The sequence below is a fragment of the Bombus terrestris genome, chromosome 6 (assembly GCF_910591885.1).
Source record: "Bombus terrestris chromosome 6, iyBomTerr1.2, whole genome shotgun sequence".
NCBI lineage: Eukaryota > Metazoa > Arthropoda > Insecta > Hymenoptera > Apidae > Bombus > Bombus terrestris.
This window is the reverse complement of record NC_063274.1, coordinates 10,812,584-10,831,949: the sequence shown is the minus strand read 5'-3', so window position 1 is coordinate 10,831,949 and position 19,366 is coordinate 10,812,584. Positions and strand designations below refer to the sequence as shown.

The following is a 19,366-nucleotide window of genomic DNA, read 5'->3' as shown; positions in this document are numbered from 1 at the left end:
CCGTTGGCTGATCCCAGACAGGCTCGACGTGTTTGCGTTGAAAACTGTTCGAAATTGCTGGTCAGCTAAGTTTCAAGAATACAACATTGATAGAGGGAGGATAGATTTATACGTTTAACTATATGGCTACTGAAATCTAGTTTTCATAAATTTAATCACTGAGTTAGGAAATTTATATTTTCATGAGGATATTCAAAGAGACGGAATCGCTTTCTACATATAATTATTGTAAGAATAAAATCTAATCTCGTAAAAATTCACAATCACAGATCATATCTCAAGTTTATTCATAAGTCATCAAACAAATATCATCAAAATCTTCTTTAATTAAACTTCAAATAATCTATATTTTTCTAACAATACGATAATATCTAAAGACTCTTTGATCGCCAAATATTTCTTATTATTATAGACATCGTCGTAATTCACAGGAAATAATCGAGCCATATCGTAATCTCAACAGGTTTGTTGAAAGGATCCGTGACGGCTGAGCGGCCGCGCACGCTGCGTCGCTTGCGGAACGTTTACGGGCCATCCGCATGCGGAATGGGAACCGGAGGTGATGGTGGTGGCGGAGAACGTCTCGAAGACGGAGAGGTCTCGTTCCGGTCGGACCGCGATCGCGAGAGGGACGAGAAAACCCTTAGCATAATGAGCCCGTTCGACGAGCAGGAGGAATGGGCCAAAATTTCAGAGATCATGGCGTCCTTTGGCACGGGTCTCGTCAGAGAATCTGTCTTCGTCACAGAATTGGAGAAGGAATTCCAGACGAGGCTAGGTATACGTCAAAGATTTATAAATTGAAATATCGAAATATCAAAGTGTATCGTTGTTGGTTATAATCTAATAAATAAATAAGTTCGAAAGAAAGCTGGCATAAGTAAGAAAATGTGTAACAAAAAAAAAAAAAGAAGGAACAAGAAGGAGGAATAAAATTTAATTTTTAATAGAAAATTCCGTATGTTCTTAAATATTTTAAAAAATGAGATAACACGATCATTTCTCGGAAAATATTTGCTATTAATTGGTGGTTTCGTCTGATTTGTACGCAGGTCTGAGTTCAGACACCAGCAGCAGCCCTATTGTCTCTACTTCCGTTGGTCAGTGGTTGTCAACATTGGGCCTGGCTGATTACGAGAACCTCTTCATCAACTATGGATTTGATGATCTGGATTTCATAGTACGTGCTTGTACATTATATCTTTTTTGCTTTTTAAAGATACAATCCAATACCAATTTTGTTATTGATAAACTTGGTAAAATTCTGTTAAATACTTTTACAAATATGAATAGAATAAAAAGTAAGCTCTTTTAGCCAAACTTCAAATTCCAACAAAGAAATTATATTAGAATATTTGATTAGAGATTTATCAAATTTATTACAGTCTTTATATTGATATGATTAATACTTGCTCTAAAAACCTTGAAAACTCTGTTTTTTCTAACAGAACGGAGTTTTGGACGAGACCGACCTGAAGGACATGGAGATCACCAGCGATCAAGAGCGTGCCGTGATAATGGACGCGGTCGATTTACTGAAAAAACGCGTAGACAAACGATCCGGCGGGAACAGTCAATCCGTGGACGAATGGTTGAAGAGTATTCACCTGGAAAATTACGCAGAGACTTTTAAGAAAAACTTGTACACGGACATGGAACGTGTGAGATGCGTGTGGGAGGTCGAATTGGCGACCGTCTTAGAGATCCAGAAGCCAGCTCATCGTAAGAGGATCCTCGCATCGGTCAGCGGATCGAGCGCGCGTGCGCAGAATCGTAACTGCACCGGGCCCAACTTGGAGGATCTCAATAAGGATCTGAACACCTTGGTGAGTGAAACCGCATGTTCTGTCTGAATACGAATCGGCTGTGTAGCATGTTGCCGGCTGACGATTCGTATGGAATCGATAATGGAGAGGAGAAGAGGGGCGTCTGTAAAAATCGCAGAAATATTTGAACTGTAGACGTTGAGTTGAATTTAGACTTTGATATTTTTAATTTTGTATGCAGTAGCTGTGTTAGGTGTTGGAGATTCTCTATGGAATTTTGGGGTGTGTCCCGAATTAAGGAATTTCTATAGGTTCACGTTGAGTTGTGGATTATTATTTTTTCTTGAAATTGGCTTTCGACGCTTATAATCGATTATAAATATATTTTCCAATTAATTCGAGTATCTAAACAAGCGTAGTACTTGATACAGACAAATGAACGTTAGATGTTCGGCAAAAATAGCAAAAATAGCAAAAATAGCAAAAATACTTTAAGAAACTATCGCGCGATATCAATCAGTATTACACGATTACATCACAAACACTTACACTACGTCACTGTCACATCGATCTACTCCTCATCTTTACAAAATTTTACTTCATCTTTCAAAAAATGTACAAACTTCCTAAGATATATACTCAAAACAACATACACGAATCTCACAACTCTAATGGCAACGATCAATCCCAGCAAAGCGAGTAAAACGACTGGACCGATTGAAGCGCGAAAACTGGAAAGGGTTAACGAGGTTCATCGCAGCGATCGACCTACGTGACGCTCTTGTTCCGCCGATTGTGTCACCTGTCGCGTGATAGGGAGCGCGTCACATCGCGAAGATCATTTTAAGAGCGTACCGGAATCAGACAGAGAGAGAACGTGCTAAAAGAGACAAAATGAAAAAGAAAGAGCGAGCAGTTGAGTGAGTGTCGCGAGTGAAGGGATCCTGTTAAGAATTCCGTTGACACGGGGTGTCTGACGAGGGCCATGGAGCACTTGGGCAAAAAGAGGGTGGCAGCGACACACACCGAAGCAAGCTCGATCGCTTGCATCGGCTTTCAGCCGATCGCGTCATAATGTAAATATCGTGGCTAATTGGAGAGGTGTTATTGTAACAGGCGTATCATCACGGCTCTAGCTAGCTACCTGTTCGCTACTGACTCACCTCACGAGACGACACTCGAACAAGCTTTCAGGCTGATCGCTCGAGCGGACGCTAATAGTTTTTGTTCGGGCGCCTCGAGCGCGATACGTGCATCCGTTAACGAGCTACTCTACCGCCTCGCGTCTCTACGCCTGGTCTTTTCGCCGGTGCTCCCTTAATTAGCTAATTAAATTCGATTAATGGCCGTCGGTCGACGCGCACACGTCCAAATTGCTCTCTTTGTTCCTCCGTTTCTCTGCTTCTTACGTCCATTCTTTTCTCGTAATCGAATTTCACGATTGCCGGCCCGTGCAGAGAGTTCCATCTCTCGTATGCGAGCCATCCATCTGTTCCGTCTGCGGATTAACCCTCGAACGCCGGATGCTCGAGAATCATTTTCGCCCACTATTCAAGTTCCAATAGATGCATCGTGGGAGGTGAATTTTTATGCTGGTTTTTGAGTTTAGTATATTTCCAAATATTTATGTCATGGTATTAATTTGTTCTTCCAATAACACATGAATATTTGTTACTATTAATTGCTACTAGACTAAGGATGTTAATGCATCAGTAGAAAACCTAAAGATGCAAACATTGTGTAAATTTTAAGACTGTTGCCGAATTGTTTTCCTGTCTATATTATAGGCAACAGGAAGTCTCTGTATTTTTCATTTTTCTATGCACGTGTTTGTTAGTATTAGTTTTTTGTAGTTTCTACTTTTCTGTAGGTCTTTTTCTAGGTTTCTTTTTTTGGAGTAGCGAAGGCAAATTATACAAGGGAGGTAGATGTAACAAACGATACGCGAGATGTAATCCGAACAGCGAGCGATACGCTTGTGTGGTTTGAATCTGGTTTGATCGTAATTCCCGGAACGGCGCGAAACGATTCATTCACGGAGATTGCAAAAAGTTTCCTTTTTTTCTCTCTCCCCATTTTTTTTTCCGGGGATGGGACGAGTGGCGAGTTCGAAACGCGACGCTTTCACAGGTGTAATTGCACGTTCTGTAACGCGAGCCCGGCTTTCGTGCGCGGCTTTTGTAACGCTGCGCGAAAATTTTTTTCGCACCGGCATGTCCATTTTTATTTTTGGCCCGCTGACGTATCGGAAATTTGCTTGTAACGCGGCCGGGAACGCGACGTCGGAATGTAAAAAGGTATTTGCCTCGGTCGTCCGTTCGTTCGTTCAAATAAATCTATTGGAAGGTTTTACGTTCGGTGAAAATTAATGGAATGTACTCGTGTTCTATGGGGTTAATATTGACGTTACTGATAAAACGCCGGTCCCTTCCATCAGATCTAAATTCGTTTTTTACTACAATCCCGGTGAAACATGCATACATACTTCATTTATATTGTTATAGGTTTTCGAATCATTAGCTTTGAATCTGCTTGAAATTTTTCAATTTTTACAGTATAATAACAACGTTGAGATTCATTGAAGATTACTTGCTCTTAAGATCTTTCCACCTCAATGCTAATAAAAACTTCAATCACCAATATCCTGAGAAACATTCAATATTTTTCCCTGTACGTATTTGTACATTTAAATTTCTCGCAGATACATAGACATTCGCAGTATTTTTTATTAAATATTTATTCTTTATTAAATATTCCTATAAAAAATTCCTAACACAGTCTTCCGTATTACACCACCGAAATATTAAAAAACAAAAATGAAAGGAAAAACAGGTACAATCAGCGGACTTATATAAGATCACGAACGAAGAGACTTTCGTTGCTCAAAAACTCCACGGCATATCGTTTCCCGCAGAAGACGAACATACAGCAGCTGAAAGAGGAGATACGGGAGAAGCTGCCGGAAACAACGACGGAGGGTAATGGCGGTACGTCGATAACCGGAACGAATTCGACCGGCACGAGCACATTAAGGCACCGCAAAAACAGGCCGGCCCCGCAGCCACCCCAGCGACCCAGTTCGCATAATGGGGCGATCTCGGCACCGGAACAACTCGAGATCAGGGCACCGTCGGAGCTGCTGCTCGGCGTTCCGTCCACCCTGAAGACGCAGTGGAGGCACCAGCCAAAAGCTCTAGTCACCGGCTGCGTCACGTACGTCGCCAACGTAAGTCTAATTGCTTCCGTGTTCCATTCCCTTCTTCTGCTTTTTCTCTTTTTCTTTGGCATCTTACTAAGTATTTTACATACCCTTGCTACGTCTATCATGAATAGAACTATTCTTTACAGAGAGCCAAATGTTTCTTAATGTGGATCTACATAGTGGATCTATTCATAGTTTCTATCGATTGTTTATTCTTTCGGCTATTTATTACGTAAATGTATCATAAGGATCTGTTTTTTTCTTTTCTTTTTTATTAAAATTTCGAACGAGTTTCTTTGTATTAGTGTATCGGAAATATTGGAATTCTTGGTCGATTGTTTGTATTTGATTAATTGCTTTTTGGTCTTGTTAAGATTTTGGAGTGGAGAATAATTTTACATTAGTTTTTATATGGACTTTAATCATAAAAGTGACTGTCACGATTCAAATTCATTTTCATTCAAAAATCTGTTTATACAATTGCGCTTTCCACGATATTGGACAAAAAAGAAATCATAATAGCTATGAAAACGAGAACACGTCATGTTGGTATAGTAATTGGACTCCATAATTCTATCCTCTCGTTCAAACGCACTGCACGGTTCTTGAATAACGAGTGCGTCGTGTGATGTCAGTCAGATACTCTTGACAACGCCTCAAGGTGAAGGCTATTACCATAATTACCGCGTGGGTGTAACTAACATTTCATTCAGAGCATTATCTTGCATGGCGTAACTCCCAACACAATGAACGAGCATCTAACGCTTTCTTCCTTCGAGGAATCATGTTGTCCAGCCTAATAGATTTCTATTTCCTTCGATATACGAAGTTGCAAATATTACGTAACAATCTGACGCTGTTTAAGTTATTAGTAACACTTTTCTAAGTAATTCTATGATTCGTAAATATGTTGAAAAATGGTGAACGCAGTCAGAGATTTTGAAGTTAAGCGACGTTTTAAAGGAAGCAGCTTTTATATATTTGCGGTTCTAGACATACGTTCTTCTTTCTGTTCTAAAATCGTACAGTATCTGGGTTCCACCGTGGTGAAGGAGTTACGTGGTACCGAATCAACAAAGAAGTCGATACAGAAGCTAAAGAAAACGTGTCGCGAACCAAGAGTCACCCCTGACATTACTTTGGCGATTTCTTTTCGTGGCGTGCGGTTCCTCAACACGGTGACCAATGTAAGATATTTTTAAAACGAAAGAAAAGACTTCGAACGTTAATCCTTTGTAATGCATAATATCTTACGATAATTTTAATGTCAATCACTTGATTACAAATTGATAATCATGTTTGTTCGACTTTACTTTTTAAAGCTAATCTTTCTAGCTCTTCCTTAAATACTTAATAATTTTCGTAACTTTCTATTGATTATTCTTTGAAATGAAGTTAACCGAATTTCGATTAATCGAGAAACTGTAATACAGCGAGGTATAAGTAAGGAAGACAATCTCGTGCATTTATGGAATTTGTGTCGCGTTGAAAGGGATTAACGTTGAACCGTAATACGATTACCGTGTCTACATTTGTATTTGGAATGATGGGAATCGATAGGAGCCGATTTGCGAGCACGAAATTCGCAACATTCACTGCGCCTGCCAGGATGCCGATGATCTCACGCATTTCGCCTACATCACCAAGGACCACGCCAGCCGTACGCATTTCTGCCACGTTTTCTGCGTGCCAACGATGGTAAGTCTATTTTCTTTCTTGTTTCTACATATCTATATGGAACTTTATTATAGTGAGAATTGGTATTCAAGGAACATTAGATTTCATAGTTTTATATCTTGACTAAAATCAACAGATAAATTAATTATAATAATCGATTATGTATTTAAGTAATTTTCAAGTATATAGTTGGAAATTTTATAAAAGTAAACAGCATGTACTATAATGTACCGCTATAAGATACTAGGAAAATTAAGAGTCAACAGGAACATCTAATTCCAAAGTCTTCTACGTCATTCTTTTACCACGTTGATTAGGTGAATAATGTAATCATTCGCCTCCATCTACCAACTCCATTGTTCCTAAATCTCTTTCCTTCATCCAAAAAGAATCTACGAAGCGAGGCATGCGTGTTTCAGGACCAAGCAACGGAGGTGATCCTAACCCTAGGCCAGGCGTTCGAGGTAGCCTACCAAATGGCCTTGCGTGACAAACTCGGTAGTCACACGGTGCGATCTCAATCGGCCAATCAACTGACGACTTTCTCGAAATCTGCATCGAAAATGCCAATGTCTCCAGATTCTGCGCTGGACACCGGCCGTGAATCGCACAACCAACCTTCGGCCGCTATCCCCATCGTGAATTCAATGAACCCAAAACCAAAACCCCGCTCTAAGTCGTCCATACCTAACCCTATAGTGCAGTCCACAATGACCAATCCGATGCAAGACGCAAACTCGAACTCGAGCTCTTTCTCTAGCGGCACCGTGAACTATAGTTCCAGCTCGAACTCAGCGACCAGTCCCAGCACGAACTCCGTGAGCAGCTCGAATTCGAACACGAACACGAACCAAACTGCAAAGCCGCTAGTCACGCACGGTAGGTCCCATTCGGTGAACGACATCAAAGTGAACGGGAACCAGTTGAAATTGGCGCCAGCACCGGTCGATGACATCGGAATAGGCGTGAAAGACCTGAAGCCAGGCTCCAGGGCACCTATAGCTCTATCAGAAGAACTATAAGGAGAATAAGCTTCTCCGTTACTATTTCGATACTCATTACTGTTCGTCCGTGAGATTAGGTCGAAACACTTGACGATCTTTGACCGTTAGCTCGTGGGAAAAGTGTAGGGATGTCGCTTTCGAGACACGAGTTTGATACAAAGGGTTGTTCTTTAATACGACGGACATAAGAGTGTATGGTGGACTTTAAGGAACTTGAGAAGCGTTTTAGAGTTTTTTTTGGAACATTAGGACGATTGTTCCTCTTAATGAAGAACTGAAGGTTGTTAATTGCGAATGTGAAACAGATCATCGTACAGATTGATCCTCGCATCAGAATACTATATGAAATTTTGTAAGATCATTGGGACTAATATCGTAAAGTCCAATTGAGACTCTGATATTCGACTAAGAGGTCGGATTATACTTGAATTATTCGATTAACCTTCGTAGACATTGTATGACACACGCGAAATAGGACTCGACTAGGCATTCGCGGTGTCTTTTTATCTCTCGAATTTTTGTAGTAGCATTCTAGACAGACGTTATGACGGGTATCGACAATTTGAATGGTTGTGTCATTCCGAAGTGAATGATAGAGGGGTTTAATGACAGCTCAGGTAAGTAAGAGACGATTATCGAATTATTTTGCCAAATTTTTGATCGACCATGAAACGGCGACGCTGTGATTTTCTACATCGAGGGCATTAACGAACCGACGAAACACGTTTAGAAGACAACCATGTGCTCATCTTTTACATATTTTATTCACGTCCATACAACGACAAAATTGAGAAAAGGAAAAGAAGATACAAAGCAACGAATTGAGAAGATTGTTTCATTGTATCTGGTTGGACGGAACGTGTATATCGTCAACAGTATTATTTGATTAAAACGAAGCTCTTCGTCACAAAATAGACGTTTTCTAGATCTTACACTCGATGTTTTGTCGATAAGGAAGAGCGTGACTAACATTACATCGACGTCTCGCCTAAAATAATTTTAAACGAACTAGAAAAACTGAGAAAAAATGTTGACAAAAGGACATGATTTTTTAAAGGTTTCATTTGAAAGATTTCTCCTGCACATGAAATATTATATTGCATTTAAAAATGGCACATTTACACACATATAAACATTCCCATGTCGAAAGGACATACAGGTGAGTTGACAAATTTGCGAATGCTCAATTTTGATCGCGTACAATCAAATTAAAAAAAAAAAAAAAGAAAAATCGACTGATGAGACTCAGAGGCTGAATCGTTTTCACTTTGAACCGTGGCTGATTGACGTCACGATGGATTCGTTTCTTCCATGAAATCGTCACCCTCGTTCGAGGTGCCACCGTTTTTTCGACGTTCTCATCACCCAAGACTGACAGTCCTTATTTCGTTTCGCATTTTTCACGTTTCTCAGCATTTACGTATAGAGTATGTACAATGTACACATGCATGTGCACAACAACATAAATTGCACGTATTAATTATCGTAAAACAAAAGAGAAGTAAAAGAAAAAAAGGCGAAGAGGACGAAAAACGAAAAGAAAACCGAAGAGAAAATTCACTCCGTGCGGATTAACGTGTATCTATCGAGTGCTAATTGGACGAACCTCGCGATTAGGAAACGAATATTATACCACGAAACGGCACCAAATATTTATCTATTGTATATTTAAATACTCCACGGAGTTCCCTCGAAAACCCTACATTTAATATAAGTCGATTTTCAAGTTTCCAAGTTGCTACGATTGTAAGGAACGTAATACAATCATATTCGAGCGTAGCTGACCAATTCAGCTTTGAGCACTAAAGACGACTCGAATTGATTCAAAGATGTGTCAATAGTAGAGTACTAATATCGATTGAACAGCAAGTAGTATCTCACGTATGTGGGCTCCGTCTCTGAAACGGAGCAGGCCTAACTGACCTCGTATGTAGTTGTCGAATCGTAGTGATAAATCGTGAGCGTATAATTGCCCGTCACGAACCGTCTCTGGGAAGTCGGGAAAGATAAAAGCGTGCGGTAGCTCGAGAAAATTGTCGAGACGTCAAACAAATGACGTCTGGTTGTGTACACAACGGGTAGATTGATTCGTAGCGAAAACCAAAGATTGCATGTTTGTATATAAAGCACGCGCGATATTAATCGAACGAGAACATGGCGATATTAATCGCGATATTAAGCTGCAGAGCAAAGAGAGACGGAGCAAAGTGGAGTGAAATGCATTTTAGGGTGATACGAAGAGAATATATTATACACGGTCACAGACAAGTGGAACACGAGAAACTGCCAAATAACACACCACCATAAACACGTGGCTATACGCACACTTTGTATTCATCACATTTAAAATGATAGTTAGCTCTATTCATAATGTATATGTATATATATTAACGTTTAATCCTGCATGTATATATATATACATATATACACACATATATACGTGCAGGATTAAGCGTTTAAGGTGTTGCGATAGAGGTGAACGAGCTCCGCAGACGACGTGATACAGTAATTTCAACGTGGAGTAAAATTAGGTGGATGCTCCACTTTTCGTAAGTTCGTACATTCACGAACTATAGCGCAGCTATTGTAGAATTGTAGAAAATCGAAATAGAGAGCATGCTTCGTCGATGTGTGTGTCGATAAATTCGAGGAAATCTCGGGAAGAAGCATTATTGGAAAAAAGTCGATATGAAATCGATCAGAGGGGTTACTCGTGTTGGCTTTGGTTATTAGTGTTGTTCGATTGTAATAAAATGAGCTGTAAGTCGGATATTAAGATTGGATAATTGATAATTGTTTGGATAATATGGTTATGTAAAAAAAAAAAAAAAAAAAAAAATACATAAATGAAACGAAAGAAGGAAAAAATAATATGTACGTACTTAGACTATTATCGATGGCACTATTATTTGATAACGAAATGAATAAATTTTGTAGAGTCGTAAATTACAACAGAATAGTTGACGAAAACGTAGTACTGCGTTAGAGTGCAGTATTAATACAGGAAAATTTGAATGCTACGTAGTTGATAGTCGTATTATCGATCAATAGAGTGTTTCTCGACCAAGTTTTGACGTTTATGAGTAAAACGTACGTACTACGCGTTTCGAACATTTTAACGAAGTATCTTTATCGACAAGCGTACCAAAATGTCCTTTCGTAGATTTGTACTTTCGTAAGATTTTCCTTGCTTTCTTTTTTTTTTTTTTTTTTTTATATAGAAATTGCGTAGAGTGATTCGTATAAAGTAACATGGAAGATTATTTTCTACACGATGCCATTTAAAACATTTTACACAGAATTCTCTTTCTGTTGTTCCTATGGATTCCTCGTAATATACGCTCAAACGTTCGATATCGTATTTGCCAACGAAAAGTGTTTTAAACACTTTGTTATGCATTTATCAGATCGTAGAAGTAACAACCATTTACTGATTCAAAAAGACACAAAAAAAGACCAGTCCACTCTTAACTTTACACGAATCACTACATACATCTCAAATTTCTCGTCAAGAATGTTCTTCATCGCACAATCACATGACTCGCGACTTGAAACAACACTCATTTCGTCCATCAACGAACAATACAGTTTGTAGCCGATGCAATCTTTCAAGTGCCAACAATGGAGCCCCATTTGTATTCAATAAACCCAACGTCGATGTAACTTCGGGATTCCGAAGTTAGACCGGCCTGGTGTCAGCCGAAGAGACAAAATTCCGACGGACGCATACGCGCGTTCGACAAGGTGTACATAACATACATCGAACACTTGGTAGCTATCTTGTTTTTTGCTATACTGTAAATTTAACCTATCCACACGTGTTCAAAGGGGAATCTTTCGTTCCGTTCCGCCGTGAACACGGATGCAATAGATAGTCGCACGAGATAATTTATTTCCTTCTTGCGCAGAGGACGGACCGGCAATCTCCTACGAAAGAGGCATCTATCATAGCGTAAACTTTTAAGTATTTATATATATATATTAAAAAAACAAAAAAACAATAATAAAACATTAAACGAGTAAACGTTAGCTGTATACACTATATACGACTATACATAGGACGAGTGGTATCGGCAATGAGCTTTTTTTAAGGAACTCAGACTCATGCCAATCGCGCGAAGAAAACTCATTCACGGACCAAGAAACGATAAAAACGGGAGAGAAAAACAGGCGAGAAAAAAAAGTAAATGATTAATTGAGAAGGGGAGACGATATGTATTTGCTCGTAAACTATTAATAGTATTTCAGGAAAAATAAAAGGAAATATTAGACACAGCTGTCGAGAGAGGAATTTTTAGGTCGACTTTCTTTCTCGTGAATGACGTGGTGCGACGATGATTTCGTCGTGTCGATTATTTAGATCGAATTTCAGGTATCAGGTGTACGTGTACATAGGTGTATGGTAAAACTAGAGCGTGCTACAGCGATCACCGTGAATCAGTTCAGTGAATCAACGATACCAAAGAGACAGTCGAAGCAATTTTCTAATTGTACATTAGACGACTATGTGTGATTAAAGTGACATACTGATTATTCCTGTGAACTTTTGTTGTTTCTGCCGCTCACTTCCGTTTGATTGACCTACGCCTTGGCATCCTACAGGCTTTCCGCGGGATGGGTTCTTGCGGTTTACACCGTTCGAAGTTTTTAGACGTGAACAAATTGTTGAAGCTGTGAAAAATTTAATGTCACAACTTGGTATCTGTTTATTATCAAAGATCGTTCGAATAGTCGACTGAAATTTGAAAATCAATCGGCAAAATCTTGAAGGATCTCAGAATGATTCATTGCAAAGATATTTCACAGGGACATTCTAACGATAGTTTTATAAATTAGCAATAAAGTGCAATACAAATATTGAGAGCACAGAGTGTACATATCGATTACCTAGTCAGAAACTCTCAGAACGTATTTCAAGGCACAAATAAAGTAATCCAATATTCGTCGAGATTCTGTAAATACACTAAATTTGTCATTCGTCTGACTACCTCTTACTCATAGGTATAATACTTATTTGATTTAAACATCTTCGCAATATGAATTCTGAACTTGAAGAATTTGAAATTTCTACACATTTTGCTTACGTTTAAAAACTTCAAACGATACGCAAGGTGGTGCATTGATTAATCGCTTCTTCGGTATCTTTCATCGAATTTACGCTCCAAAAAATATAACGATAGTGTTGTCAAGAAGATGTTAAGATAGTCGAGCTAAATATACTTTACGTCCTTTTCTCTTGACTTTTATAAACCACGTAATAATACATACAGGGTGATCGAAAGGATGAAACTATTTAGAAGCGTATAGTATTTGTTAAAACGGTCAAAATACGTTTAATCAGTTTAGGTCTGCATGTTTGTTTCTTAATAACAGTTTAATCATTCTATGTTGTTTGTATTGATGCTTAATCATTCTATTCATACCAGCAATATTTTGTTGTTAGTAGTAGTAATACGGTAATACGTTCACAAGGACAATTTTACGAGACATGTGACAACTAACAAAAGCAGAAATAAGACGCATTAGTTAATTTTTTTCACACTAAAGTACCTACTTCGATTACATCCTATTTTAATCTATTTAAATTTCATAAATACAATACAAACGATATTTTCCATATGACAACCCTTTTACATTCAACATTAAAGGGTTCGATAATTATTTTGTCAAAATAAGTGGATAATTAAATTACTTACTTAGATGTCGCTTAAATAAAAATTCCAACGGAATCATCACGATTTTCATTAAATTAAAGCAAATACCATATGCCCAAAAATCGTTCGATCCTGTTTATCACTCAGTCCATATAACTCATCTTACTTATCCATCACTTAACTTTTGCATATGTTGAATTACTCCCATAGAGGAAGGTGTTCGCATTTTTCACCTTAATACAGAGTTTCGAGCGTGAGAGAACACACGTGTGTCGAGCAGGATCGCGTTGATTAAACACGCGAAAACGCGATGTCATTAACGTGGCGCTTATCTCAAATCGCATCAATTTGCGAGGTGAATCTGCGCGATTCGCCTCAGCTTGGAGGTTTCACGCGAGAAAAACATGAGCCTTGAAACGTCTCGTTAACACCCTCCTCCTTGCGTTAATTATGCGAACGTCATGGCGCTTCGAATTTATAATATCCGCCACATTATTTCGCTAGTCTATCGATCGCATAATAATTATTATTACAATGATTTTGTTAAATAAGCGAGCTTAGATCTTATTTAGGAACCTTTAGCTAGTTAATAATAGGTTCGAATATTGTAAATAGTTGTAACGTAATACGATTGGAATTTTGAATGAAATTTTATTCAATCATGTATTATCTTTGAAATGAGCTTTCGAATGAAGTTTTAGCCAATTATGTATTGTATTATTTTTGAAATGAATTTTTGAATGAAGCTTTAGTCGAGCATGTATCGTATTATCTTTGAAATTAATGTTTGAATGAAGTTTTAGTCAATAGTATGTCTATTTTCGAAATGGATATTTAGGATTTGTTGACAGGAAAGGGAAGATATTGTTATATTTATTTTTTAGTCGTATCATGAATTTAGTAGTAATTATATAATAATTATAACAATAATTTACATATACATACATATATATATATATATATATAGGTATATATATATAAGCTTGAATACGCAGATACACTTTCCTATATTTATTGTCTTCCTTTCTACCAATGATATTTCACTCCCAATGTAAAAATAAGTACTTTAGAATAGAATTTATAAACGCTTTTGTGTCTTTCATGAGATCTTTCAACTATACATATAATAACTTTTTCATTAGATCAACTCGTGAACTGATTCCGGTGAAAGCTTCCATATCTTTCCTAGAATCCTTGTATAGTTATCATACTAAAGGCTCGAATGAAATTCTTCAAATCTTGCTCTGTGCACACTGCAATTTAAATATTTTCTTCGCACGATTAACAAAGCGTACTCGTAAGATTCGTGCTTCTATTTTCAAGATTTCGAAGATATTATGCGATTGGCCACTTTTTAACGTGATCCTGTTTATTGTTGCAGAAAATCGTCGAATGAAACTTGAATCTTTGATTCTTGAACGCTTCTCTTCCGTTTATTGACCATAGCATGTAATACTTTTAATATTTCGAAGCCACCAATGCATCGAAACTTCTGTGTTCAATGCTTTTACGAATGCATAATTATCTTCGTTCCCATAGTAACGTTGTTCGGTAGCAGCATAAGCATCTTTCGATTTTTGATTATCCAATTAAAAATTCTGAGCTTTATTTTTGGAAGTGTCTATTGACTGGTCGCTATAACAACATCATTATCAACATCGTTATTGGTAAAATTAACGTTGCATCGATCGCCATTGATAGAATCTACGTTACATTCATCATTATCGGTGGAATCAATGGTACATCGATCATTATTGGTAAGATCAGCGTTGCATTCATAATTATCGATAGAATTAATGGCTGCAACCATCGCCATTTGTAGAATCAACATTGCATCCATCATCATTGATAGAACGAGTGATGTATCGATCGTCATTGGTAGAGTCGACGATGCGTCCATCGTTATCTATAGAACGAACAAATATTACCATCGATCATCATTGATGATATCGATATTGCATCTCTCATTGGAATTCATCAGTAGAATCTACGATGTATTAACCATCGTTGGTAGAACCAACATCGCATCTATTATTGTCGGTAGAGTTAATGGTATATTGACCATTATTCGTAGAATCAACGTTGTCGTCATTACCGAAATACGTTGATAGAATCAGCGATGTAATCGATCGTCATTGGTAGAAACTTTGATGGATCGCTTGATTAAAATCCACTAACCATTCTTGCGATAACATGTCGATGGTTATCCAAGTTCCTCCATTTCTGAAATAATAATTTTAACTCAAATACACTCTTCAGATTGCATTATTAATTTATGATAACAGGAATCAAACTGCGTTCATTTCGACTTTCTGATCGATCCAAATAATGTAAATTCATTATGGAATAATCAATAAATAATTAATAAGCTATAAAATAAAATATGACACTTGCAACCGTACGATGATCAAGGTCAATTTTGATCGCCATTTTCGTAACGCATTTCGCGTGCTCGTTGTTCTAGCAGCTTCTGATGGATTTTGTATTCATAGGATCCCTATCTTCAGAGAATTTTCATCTTCCAATCGAGTTTCAGAATGTCCTTGCGTTTCACTTTCATAGCAGAATAATAGAAATGAGCATTTCGAACGATGTCTGTACATATAACCGGATAACGAGAGTGTGTAAAATAAAGACATAGTAGAGCTTAGATGTGTGTAACGGTAGAATTATCGGCGATGAAATAGGACAGACATGAAAACGAAAGGTTGTCGAAAGAACGATCATGGATCGTTCGATCTATAGATATTGTACTCTTTAACTCTTTTTGCGTCGATGTTTCTCCCCTAGTTCTTGCAATTTCTTCTCTTATTGTGATTAGCCTTCATCGAGAGATTCGATCTTTACTTTGCACAAAATATATTTGTCGCGTTGACTGTCTCGTCGAATTAAATATCAATAAAATATATCCAGAAGATCGATGTATTTAAAGCAATTGAGAAATTGTTTGGTAAATTATGGTACGATTACGTAGTCTTATATACATTGTACCAAAGAATTATATGAAAATATAAGTGTAAAAATTGAAATTTGTGTAGCATACGATAGATGTAGCGATTAACTGTGAAATGACGTGGCAGTCAACGTGTCAATGATATAATATATGCACAAAATATCTATTAAATATGATTGTAGATATTGCGACGATCGAATGAAACTTCGTATCGCCACGCGATGCAATAAAATTGCGTTAAATCAAAGATTTCGTACGAGCTTCTTTAACGTTCTTTCAATTGAGAATTAATATCGAAACAAATACAATTTATATTAAATTAAATTAGCCTGGATCGATAAAGTATACGTTTTCAATTTGATATCGATGGGATATTCGAATTTTAATGTTACTTTGAATTTTTCGTACTATGTACCTTCGTTTTAATAAACGTTACTTTCAGTAGATATTAAGTGTAATTACCAATTAAGGATTGATACATACGCGTGGCAGCGTTTCCCTATTACCTCACGAATCGATTGTAAACGATTGTCCTCGCTACTTTGTATACTGTGCTGTACCTTTTATTCTAGTTACCGATCCAATCCACAAACTCGTTTAGCGCCTCTACTACTCGAGACACTTTTCAATTCTGACACGTCTTTCTGTATATCTATTATATAATCGCATAATTGTTCACACGTCACGCAATTCGATTTCAATTTCATCGAACCATATTCGTATATGTACACTCTCGTTCACAAGTATCACGACATTCATTGGTCTCATACAAAAGACTTGTATTTGTTTTCCAGTTCGTTGGTTCAAATTTTGTATTCGTTGTTTTCGAGAAAATCAGATTTGAAAATGTCGAGTATATATGCACTTGGCGAACTTGCGACTCAACAAGAATAAGAAAGTGATTCTTAAAATAAAAATAAGTTGAGGACGTAAAGCAAAATTTTGTTCGCTCGAGGGGTCGATTTCGAGAAAATCGACTTTGAGATAAGATTCGTTGAGACATCATGGACAGCCATATCGGGTCAAGGATCGCGTGCACTTCAATTTTCGAACTCGATTTTCTCGGAAACTAAGCATCGAATGAAAAAACATTACTCCTTTTTGCATGCAGAATAATTTATTCTCTAATTGAAAAGGAAATTTGCTGAGACAATGTGTATAGAAAAAGCTATTATATTATGTATACATATTCCTATTAAATATTAAATATCGAACGTGCTGGATTCTGTACGCAATCTAAGATTTCAAAGATGATAACTTTTAAAGATTTAAGTAACTTTTTCTGTGTTTTGTAAGTATCGTGGATTTTACTGCAAGTGTGTTCTTATACTTATAAACGAGGGCGTATATGAAAGACAACCACTTTCGAACGTTTCGGTAGACGGAGAACCGGAATCCGTGGATATTCGAATTTTTTCACGGTTCAACCGACGGAACGATTCTCGAAAAACGAAAGGCAGTTCGACTATGTATTCCGGTCCAGCTATTCGATGGATCCTTTTTCTCCCTTCTACACGCGTTCGCATGGCTGTCGATTTCGAAACAATGCCACTGTTGAGCGACGCGAACGAATTACTATTTCGGAGACGTTACTATCAATTTTCCCCGCGTTACTCTGTCCCTTTCTCCCTCGCACTATGGACAAAACAAAAACAGAACAAAGAAAAAAATTGTTGAAAAAAATGAATGAAAAAGAGAGAAGACAAGAAAAAATATGGGACAGCGCTTGATCGTCGTGCAATTCGAGAGGATGACTCGTAGTGATAATAAAAGAGATAGATGTATTTGCTGATGAATCCCGCGCCACGAGTTTTTCTCTCTCGTCGTCGATGCCTTTCTTGGTTCTTTCTTTTCTTTTTTTTTTTTTTTTTTTTTTGTTTCAAAATGATGCGATGGAAGAAGGAGAATTTTAAAAGGAAAGGTTTCCTTTTGTGTCCTTCCTTCTTGAGATTTCTGCGGTTGGAAAGAAGTTTGAAACGCGTGGACGACGAGGATAAATGCTCGAGGTGCGTGACGACTGTGCAAGAGAACGTACAAATTGAAAAGAAGAAGGGTAGTGGTGAATGATCAGTGTCTTTTGAAATCAAAAGAGTACTTGTACGGAAGCTATTTGCCGAGAATGCCATAATATAAACGCGCTATTTTGTACCGAGCAGCCTGATTAGACGCAAGAAAAAAAAAAACTTCCTACGTTCTTGGACACATTATATTTATTATTGTTCATGTTTATTAGAATGATATATATATGAGACAGAGATTATTCCCTGGATATCTATATATATAACGCCTTGAAGGAATAAAACGGATAATTTACGGGAGAACTGTGTGTCATTCCTTCAATCACCCATCTCTGTTTTGTTCTTCAATGCTTCAATTATTATTAAATTATTATTTAATATCGATATCTTGCACATTGTGACGATAAGTATATTCCAACTTGAACCAATAAACGTATTAAGAAATTCAGTATCAGTTTCTTCAAAAGTTCCTATGTAGCTAATAAAATTAAATCAGTATAAACATTTTTAACTAATAAATTCAATAAAAATTTGGAATGTACTAACAAAGGAAATATTAGAGGTGGTCGAACAAATTTGCATAGAGAAAATTACACTGTTGGTTTAATTCTATCCCATTGGCTACTCGAATCAATCGGTTACATCGATTCTTTCTTAATGAATTGTAATTCTTGGAAAATAATTCATGGTAACATTACAATTAAAAGTCCAATCGATCCAACTCTTGAATATCAAGCGATGGTAATGAATTGCAATTGCTCGCGACAAATCAAGCTATGACTTGCATAAAAATGGTTTTGCGTAAAATGGATGAGCACGATTTAAATGGTTTTTAATTCGAGAAAATCTACGACCAGGAGTAAAGTTTTGTTTCCAAGCAAAAATCGTTCTTGAATAAATAATCTCACACGTTAAATCATTTCGATTCTGATATCTTCTTATTACCGATCTATTTACATTATATTTACCCATTGCTTGTTATTATTAACTTATAGTTGTACATCAACTACTTTTTATGTTTTGAACATCTACTGTTGATCTTACGAAACATTCACATGCGTAAGTATTTAAACAACCAATTATCTGTTACTT

The 19,366-nt window shown here is 37.3% G+C and overlaps 1 protein-coding gene across 2 annotated transcripts in view; it reads left to right on the top strand.

Moving 5' to 3' along the window:
• LOC100649175 (ankyrin repeat and SAM domain-containing protein 1A) overlaps positions 1-18,574 on the top strand; it is an 83,327-nt gene extending 64,753 nt beyond the window's left edge. Inside the window, exons 11-17 of one of the 2 annotated variants that reach the window (XM_012309477.3) lie at positions 464-778; positions 1,053-1,180; positions 1,449-1,826; positions 4,684-4,992; positions 5,997-6,155; positions 6,529-6,666; positions 7,065-18,574. In XM_012309477.3, the coding sequence (XP_012164867.1) occupies positions 464-778; positions 1,053-1,180; positions 1,449-1,826; positions 4,684-4,992; positions 5,997-6,155; positions 6,529-6,666; positions 7,065-7,667 (2,030 nt within the window). In that variant the 3' untranslated portion in view covers positions 7,668-18,574. Of the gene's footprint in view, positions 1-463; positions 779-1,052; positions 1,181-1,448; positions 1,827-4,680; positions 4,993-5,996; positions 6,156-6,528; positions 6,667-7,064 lie in introns of both variants that reach the window. The other variant, XM_012309476.3, reaches the window with a different exon arrangement.
• Positions 18,575-19,366: the final 792 nt, after the last annotated feature.